The 9,459-nt window shown below is 34.5% G+C and overlaps 1 protein-coding gene across 1 annotated transcript; it reads left to right on the top strand.

Annotated features, from left to right (window-relative positions):
• The first annotated feature begins 3,386 nt into the window (after positions 1–3,386).
• LOC133874850 (oleosin Cor a 15-like) lies at positions 3,387–3,734 on the top strand. The gene has a single exon (XM_062312735.1). It carries the CDS (start codon positions 3,387–3,389, stop codon positions 3,732–3,734), a length of 348 nt encoding a protein of 115 aa, XP_062168719.1.
• The last annotated feature ends 5,725 nt before the right edge of the window (positions 3,735–9,459 follow it).

Here is a 9,459-nt window from a genome sequence, read left to right as displayed (position 1 = left end):
TTCAAATTCAAAACATGAAAACATTTGAAGAAATCAATTCAAACAAATCACAAGGATTATCCCTTTTTAATTGAAATCATCTATTGTATCCGGAAATCACAATAGATATCACAATCTCAAAGAAATCAATCGATGTATCCATCGATTGAATTACAACAAACATTAAATAAAAATCATCAATCTAAAATAAATTGACGTGAAATTTGAATATATATATAAGAACAATGAATCTATGAATATCATGACAAGAGCATAGGTGTTATCATTGATGAGATTTCATCATCAACCTTAGTTGAGGATTTTAGCCTCTCATGACTAAAAACACCAAAACTCTTGGAATGAAAATCATAAGACAATAAAAGTGAAGAAGAAAAGGAAGAACAAAACTTTAAATAAAAGAAAATAATAAATTAAAACAATGGAAAAGAAAGAAGAACGAAAATTAAATAACAATAAACAAAAAAAAAAGTAAGCAACAAAACAATTAAAAGAAAGAAGAATCAATTGAAAATTAAATAGCAAGAAACTAAAATAAACAAAAGACTTGAAAATTTAATAACTTTAAATTAAAAGAAATATGACAAAGTAATGACTTACAAAAGAAAAGACAAGAGCTAAGACAAGTACTCTGAAGAAAAATTGATGACCTAAGTGGTACCTAGCAGGGGGTATTTATAGCAGAAGATTAGGTTAAACTAATCTTTTACAAAATGGCACTTTTACCCCTCTAAACCCTAATAGGAGAAAAGAACGCTAGGGTTTAGGGCTATATTTTCAAAATGGCACTTCTACCCCTCAAAAACCCTAATAAGATAAAAGAATGCTAGGGTTTGGAGTGTCTGCAGTCGCCAGGAACAAGGAAATTCGCGCTCTTATATTGCGGGGCATTTATGACGTGGCATAAATTCGAATTAGGAAAATTCTATTTCACAATGATTTGTATCATTTTGAATTATCTTTCCAACGCCGCTGATTTCACTTCAATCCGATACTTGAGCCGAAAGTTATGATCAAAATATTATGACTTGTGCAGAACTTGAAATTTAATCTAATCCGATTTTGACTTCCAAAATTTGAATTTTTTTCACTTTAAAACTACGGTTTTCTCTCCAGGATCTGCAAAATACCAAAATACAAAAGCTAACCAAAAATATTAGAAAATAACAAAATTAAAAGTCTAACTAATGCAAATTAAGGAGTCCAAATATATAATATTTGGCACTCATCAATGATCCTCTCATAATTACTTGCAGCTAATCGCACTAAATCTCAACCCTAGCTACTTTCAAAGGCCTTTTATTATCATGCATCCTCTTCATCCGCAGCTTCTCTTCGTTCTCTGTCTCTTCCTCCCAGCTCCACATATTATATGAAAATATAAGAAATATTTGGCAATTGTCCATATGAGCCAAACACTAGAAAATATTTTTCAAGGTTGCAAGCAAACAACAGAAAGAAAAAAGAAAGAAAAAAAGAAAAAAGGAACCACTTTTATGAAAAATGTTTTTCAATTGAAAATATTTTCCAACAAAATAACACTGAAACAAATATGCCTTTTAATCTAGGATCAGACGAAACCCAAGTTCAATTAAGCATATTCTCAAAAGAAAAATGTTAGATATTATAATTCTATCCAATAATGGTGACGTGATACTCCCAACTAATCTTCAGATTAATTATTGTTAGATAAAGAATAATAATAATAATAAAGATCTAATGGTTGGTTGAAAGTGTCACACTAACATTGTTGGATGAATGTTAGATAAAATTATAGTATCTAGCATTTCCCATTCTCAAATAAGAAATATGCCACATTTTTATCTTACAACTATTCACAATGTTGATATGGCAGTCCCAACTAACTCCCGAAATTTTTTTATTTATTTATTTTAACAATGACAAATCTAATAGTTGGTTAGAATATCACATCAACATTATTTAATAAATTGTGAACTAAAAATATAATTTTTAGCATTACTCTTCTCAAATTCATTAATTCTTGATTACCTATAACATAATAAAGACGTACTTAGGGTTGGCAATTTTTTATACGACCCATGACTCCGATACGAACACGACACGAAGTTATAGGGTTTGGGTTTAGGCTAAACGGATTCAGGTCATAAACAGGTTGACCCATTTATGACCCGATTAGTTAAACGGGTTGGCGCCCAACTCGTTTAGCTAATCGTGTTAAGTTCGGGTTGGCCTAAATGGATTGACGGGTCGACCCGAACCCGACATGATAACCCATTTTGCCAACCCTAGACGTATTATATGTGATGAGAGAGATGTTGTTTTAATCTCATTAAAAATGAAGTATTATTGTCAAAGTCAATTTCAAGAGTAAGAACACTCATATTGGGCTAATCAAAATAGTTAAAAGGTTATTTTGGCTAGCCTTGTAGCAAAAAATTCTCAAAAAAAAGTGTCAAATCCAACTAGTCAAAATAGCTGAGAACTTGTTGAGCTGCTACCGTGCTCAGCAATACATAATTTATATTAATAAAAAAAATCAACCTAATTCTCTATTTTTTAAACATAGTGAAAGTAGATCAAGAAAGAATACATTAAATGAAAATGTGAAAGTTAATAGCTAAAATACTGAGCTGAATATAAATGGGACAATTAAAAAAAAAATGTTTTGTAACTAAATTATAGTCTTCAAACCCTACTTTTATGGCTAAAGCAACCAAATTAACTTTTAGTTTGTTGATAGAAATATGTTAGGTGTCATTCTCTTATAGGTCTTTTTTGTAAACTTATCATTGAATCTGTGAAACCTACGTGTGGTCTCATAGATTCAATTGTAGATTTACTCACCTCTTATATAGGGACAAACAAAAATATATATAAAAAATAATGAAAACATAAATTTTTTTATTGTTGATAATATTGCTTCTCTTATCAATTTATTGTCATGCACCAAGACAATTTTAGGACTCCTCCAAGTTCTATTTTTTCCCCTTTCTTGGATTCCACCATTTGATCCAAGCGGTTCAAATCCCCAAGCGATAACCATAGCCACAAAGCTCCAAAAGTGCACCAAAACCATCATAAACCAACAACAAAAGGATGACTACAACAGCCTCTCCTAGAAAAGCTTCACAAACGACATGTTTCCCATGCAACACTTCATCCATCCAACAAGTGTACTCCCTATCCCCCACGTGTCCATCCCACCACCTCATTAAAACCATTCCCCCTCCCTTTCCTTCACCCTCACCTCTTCATCTCTGTTTCCAAAATAAACCCAGAAAAACCGAAAAAAAGAAAAAGAAAAAGAAAAAGAAAAATGAAAGGAAAAAAAAACCTCCATGACTGATTACCAACAGCAGTAGCAGCAACACCAGCAATGCCCCAGTGATGCCTTCAGTTTCAAAGGCATGTTTCCTGAAAAGGGTCAGGGTCCCTCTGCTTCAAAGGTTATAGCAGTTGTCACTCTTTTTCCCTTCAGTGGCTTCCTTCTCCTCCTCGTCGGCCTGATGTTTGTCGGAATGCTCATCGACCTAGCATTGTCGACGCCGCTGTTCAAGATCTGCAGCCCCATCTTGGTCCTTGTAGCAATAGTCATCGGCTTGGCTGTCACTGGGTTTTTGGCATCAGGAGCTTTCGGTATAACCAGGATTTCGTCGCTCTCGTGGATACTCAAAAATATGCGTGGAACAAGGCTGCCAGAGCAAATGGAGCATGCGAAGTTGGGCGCGCAGGAAACGGCGGGTCATCTGGGGTAGAAGGCTAGGGAGACGGGTCAAACCGTCACGAGCAAGGCTCAGGAAGCTGGAAAGACTCTTGAAGGTGGGAGGGGTGAGGAAAGAAAACATGAAGTATATATTGAAGTTTAAGGGATAATTGCACCACTGGTCCCTGGAGTTGGCCTAAATTACGAATCACTCCTTGTGATACAAAAAGTTCATGGAGGGTCCTTGTGGTAAACTATAATTACGAATCACTCCCTAAACCCGTTTTTCGTCCACCAAGTTAACAGAATCCGTTAGTTTGTCACGTCATATAAATAGTGAAACATTCTTTAAATATCATTTGTATTGTAACTTACTAACGTACTTTGTTTACTTTGTGGATGGAAAACGGGTTCAGGAAGTAATTTGTAATTATAGTACCACATAGAGTGATTCGTAATTTAGGCCAATCCCAGGGACCAGTGGTGCAATTATCCCGAAGTTTAATTGACGGTCGACCTTTTTGGCTGTTTGTGAAGTGAACTGTTGTTCTATCTCTTTTGCTAAATGTCTGCTTCGTTTACGCACCTTTGTAGATCAAGCTAGTCTGTAGTGGTGACTTGTGAGAGTTGTGGGTTCAATATATTTTGGCCTATGTATTAAGTTGCTTTCTAACTGACACTATTAAAACGACTTAAAATGATTGGAGTTGTTTTTTTTCCCAAAAATGACTCAAAACTAGGGTTTTTTTTTTTTTTTTTTTTTTTTTTTTTTTTTTTTTTGTAGTGACAAAAACTAATTAAGGAGTTCGATTGTAGCTTAGGCCTCGTTTGTTAACTTTATTTTGGTATAAAATATTTTGGAAAAAAGGTTTTTTATATTTTTTAAGTGTATAGAGTGGGGTAAAAGATTGGTCAACCTGAAAATGTTTTTAATTGACCAAAGAAAATAACATTTATGAGATGTAAAATGGTTTATGCTTCTTATCTACATAAACATATTTCCGCCACCCTCCCACATTTCCAGATAGGCAGTTGTGAGAGGGCCTTTTATGGGGCCTACCTACGTGAGTAGGTCTCGGGTTACCCAAACAACTGCTCAAGCACTACAAAAAAAAAAAAAAAGATGAATTATTGACCCTTTTTTTTAGACGATTTCTAAAATTGTCTAGAATTCAATTGTTAGAGATGGTTTTTTTAGAACCGTCCGTAAAAAAATTATTATGGACGGTTTAATAAAATTCCAGACAGTTTGAAACAAATCGTCTATAAGTTTATAAACGGTTTGGTCCCAAACCATCTGTTAATTTTTATTGACGCTTTTTTGAAAAGCGTTAGGAATTAAAAAAAATTGTAGACGGTTTGGGAGAAACTGTCCCTAAATGTTACTAACGGGGTTTTCAAAACTTGTGAAGTGCTCATCGTGACCATTGAATTTTCGCTATCAGCGGCTTCAGTAGATTTGGAGAAACGCACACGAATCCGTGACCTGGCACCTTCATGCTGCTACAATAATAGTTTTTTTAAACCCCTATTTGAACAACAAGATGGAGGTCCTCCAGCCGGCTGCTCGTCGAGCTCTCCAACTCTCCAAGTCCTAGGACTCTGCTGCCCACGACGGCACCTCCATAAGGCATGCAGCCACCAAGGCCGCTGAGGTCCTCACGGCCATGGCCGTCCCCGTCAAGGTCCTCACGGCAGTGGCCATCCCCATCGAAGTCTGCCAGCACCTCCCTTGCTCCACTCTCCTCGCTCCGCTGGCCGTCAACGCTGTCCTCTCCGTCGTCAATCTGGCCAAGCCCGATCTCGTGGACTCTATAACTGAAACTCTAGAAAACCAATAGGAACAAAAAAAAAAAAAAAAAAAAAAAAAAAAAAAAAAAAATGGAAAACTTAGAGGAATCAGTACCTGAGCTGAGACTTGGAGAGCTCCCAGTAGCAGCGAGAGTAATGGCGAGCGAGGTTGATGACTTGGCGAACCCTAGCCACCGATCTGACAACCATGGACGAGAAATCAGCGGTCCCATCGGGCATGGCCAATAAATTGAAATAGAAAAAAAAAAAAAAAAAAAAAAAAAGAGAGAGAGAGAGAGAGAGAAATATATATATATAAAGTAATAAATCGAAATAGAAAAAGAAGAGAAATAAATCATAAAAAATTAAAAAAAAATTATTATTAATTCTGGACGATTTGACCCAAACCGTCCAGAAACCGAATTCCCGATGAAAAATTCTGGACGGTTTTAAACCGTCCAGAAGTCCAGACGGTTTTTTACCATTTTTGGACGGTTTGAAACCGTCCAGAAATGATGAGTTTTTTGTAATGAAGCAAGTGGGCCTCATAATGACCTTCTCACAATTACTTGCAGCCAATCGCACTAAATCTTAATCCTAGTTGCTTTCAAATGCCTTTTATTATTACGCATCCTCTTCATCTGCGGCTTCTCTTCATTGTCTCTCTCTTCCTCCCAGCTCAACATATTTTATGAAAATATAAGAAATATTTGGCAATTGTCCATACGAGCCAAATGTTAGAAAATATTTTTCAAGTAATTTTTCAAGGTTGCAAGCAAACAAAAAAAAAAATTCAATTGAAAATATTTTCCAACAAAATATTTTACGCCGAAACAAATATGCCTTAATCTAGAATAAGACAAAACCCAAGTTCAATTAATTAACCATATTCTCAAAGAGAAATATTAGATACCATAATTCTATCCAACAATGATGACATGATACTCCCAACTAAACATTGGATTAATTCTTGTTAAATAAATAATAATAATAAAAAAAGATCCAATGGTTGGTTGAAAATGTCACATTAGTATTGTTGGATGAATGTTAGATAAAATTATAGTATCTAGCTAGCATTTCTCATTCTCAAATAAGAAATGTTATATGCCACATTTTTATCACACAACTATTCACAATGTTGATATGGCAGTCTCAACTAACTATCGATTTTTTTTTAATTATTTTAACAATGACAAATCTAATGGTTGGTTAGAATATCATGTCAACATTATTTAATAAATTGTGAAATAAAAATATAATTTTTAACATTACTCCTCTCAAATTCTTCTCTTTTTTTTTTCTTTATTTATTTATTTTTATGAATAAGTGAAATTTTATAGCACCAACAAGGAACTTCTTACAAAGAAAGGGTTCTCAACAAAACCTAAACAACTAGAGCAGAAAAAATTCACAACCAAAAGCAAAGAACAGCAAAAAACATCAAAACCAAAAAACACCTAAACCATAACAACAAAAGGGATATTTCAGTTTAAACAAAGAGCAAAGTTTTCCTTAGTCTTCGAGAATCTGCCTTTTCCTGAGATACAAGATCGGATTTCCTAATAAATCGATCTCAGCAACTGTTCCTCCATCTTTGGCCTCCCTTGGTGCCTAATCTCATTTCTAGCTCTCCATAAGTGATACACAACATAACTCAAAGCAAGCCTGCATAAGACTCCCTTTAATCTCTTAGTTTTCCACTGTACACATCCAGCAACAATCACACTAGTCCAGTCAAAATCAGGAGCAGCAATGTTGCAGCGGTGCATACAATTCTGCCAAACTCGGGAGTTGAAACTGCAGTGAAAGAACAAATGATCCCTACTCTCGATTCCATGTCTACAAAATACACACTGAGTATCACCAGTAAATCCCCAGGCCAAAATTCTATCACTTGTAGTAAGCCTATTCTTCACAGCTAACCACAATAAGAACGCTTGTTTTGGGGTTGCATAGGGGAACCAAATGAAAGGCCACCAATCAACTTCGGCTTTCTTCTTTCTCAAATAATTCCAAATATCAGAACTAACATAAATTCCTTTCTTTGCCACTGTCCAAATCGGTCGATCAGAATCTCTAAGCCGGATTTTCGAGAGCCTACTCTAAATGGTAACGAGTTCATCAGATCGAGCAGGCTTCCATATCCATTTACCATTTATAAGGACAGAAGCAACTCGGGCATCTAACTTGCTTTGAGAATCATAAATGACTCTATGTCCAAAGTTAACCAGAAGAGGACCACAAGGATGCCAATGATCATGCCATAAATGAATACCAGTTCCATCCCCGATCCCATTTCAAATTTGATAAAGCCTTTAGCAAGATTCCGGAGTCTGAGAAGTTTCCTCCAAGTCCACGAGCAATCTTGGGGAAGACGAACATTCCATATCCAGTTACTCCTCTCAAATTCATTAATTCTTAATTACCTGTAACATAATAAAGACATACTATGTGATGAGAGAGATGTTTTAATCTCATTAAAAAATGAAGTATTATTGTCAAAGTCAATTTTAAAAGTAAGAACACTCATATTGGGCTAGCCAAAGTAGCTAAAATGTTATTTTGACTAGCTTTGTAACAAAAAAAAAATCTCAAAAGAAGTGTCAAATCCGACTAGTCAAAATAGCTGAGAATTTGTTGAGCTGCGCGCTACCTGCATGCTCAGCAATACATAATTTATATTAATAAAAAAAACCATCTCTATCTTTTTTAAAAATAGTGAAAATAGATCAAGAAAGAATATTTTAATTGAAAATGTGAAAGTGAATAGTTAAAATACTGAGCTGAATATAAATGCTTTAAAAAAAATGGACAATTAAAAAAAAATGTTCTGTAACTAAATTATAGTCTTCAAACCCTACTTTTATGCCCTCATAAAGCAACCAAATCAGCTTTTTGTTTGTTGATAGAGATGTATTTGTTGTCATTCTCTTGTATATCTCTTTTGTAATCTTATAAATTCAATTATAATTTATACATGTCTTATATAAAAATATAAAAAATAATGAAACCAAACATTTCTATCGTTGATAATATTGCTTCTCTTATCAATTTATTGTCACGCACCAATTAAGCCTATTTTAGAGATTTGGTTTCAATGCTGTAGTTTAAACTACAGCACATCTGCTGTAGAAAAAATAAAGGGTTCAGATTTAATTAGGACTTTTTTTTTTTTTTATTTAAACTGCATTGTTTCTTTTACCAAACAAAACGTCTGTTATGCTTTTTTTTTTTTTTTTTTTTCTTTCCATTTTCTTCTTTTTTTTCATTTCCTCGTCTTTCTCTTCGTTAGTTTCTTATTTCCAGTAGCATCTCCATCCAATTCGAGTTTGATGCAATTGAGGAAGAGATTGAGAATCTACTGCTTGCCGAGGCAGGGGTCAGCATCGGGTCTCCGTACGGACTTACAGCGTACCTTGGCGACGCCGGTGGCCCAAGCCTGGGCCTGCTCATGCTAATCGTCGTTGGATCCCATAATGAAGATGCTAGTTGGAGGCTGGATCCGAGATGTTATTGGAGAAACTTCTTCTTCTTCTTCCCCTTTTTTTTTATTCGTTCGTTGGAGAAACATCTTATTTCTAGAAAGATGTTTATCTGCGTCTTGTAAGCATAATATATATAGATAAAATGATATTAAATTAAATAAGCAGCGTAATTATAAATACCTCCAGCCATATCTTTGTTCAAGCAAGACGAAGAACGAAAAAAAATTTCTACAATACCAAAATTCTAAAAAAACAAAATTTAGAGAGTTCTTCTGGCCTATGCCTATGAGTGTACTAATAGATGGATACACATGACTTTTTATATAGGTAGGCTAGGGACCCTCGTTATTAATTGGATAGCTGATTATTCTCCTCCCATCAAGGAGAATAAATCATAAATATTAATATAAAAAACCGTTTTGATTTTATATAACTTAATGTGGAATAAATCATATTTAATCTTTATATTAAATAATTACCGTTATGATAATTATTTAAATT

The sequence above is a fragment of the Alnus glutinosa genome, chromosome 8 (assembly GCF_958979055.1).
Source record: "Alnus glutinosa chromosome 8, dhAlnGlut1.1, whole genome shotgun sequence".
Classification (NCBI taxonomy): domain Eukaryota; kingdom Viridiplantae; phylum Streptophyta; class Magnoliopsida; order Fagales; family Betulaceae; genus Alnus; species Alnus glutinosa.
Note: the sequence above shows the minus strand (reverse complement) of the source record. Positions and strands in the feature narration are given on the sequence as shown.

What these genes read in the sequence shown, in the direction of transcription:
- LOC133874850 (XM_062312735.1), top strand. Translation starts at nt 3,387, where the DNA reads ATGTTTCCTGAAAAGGGTCAGGGTCCCTCTGCTTCAAAGGTTATAGCA.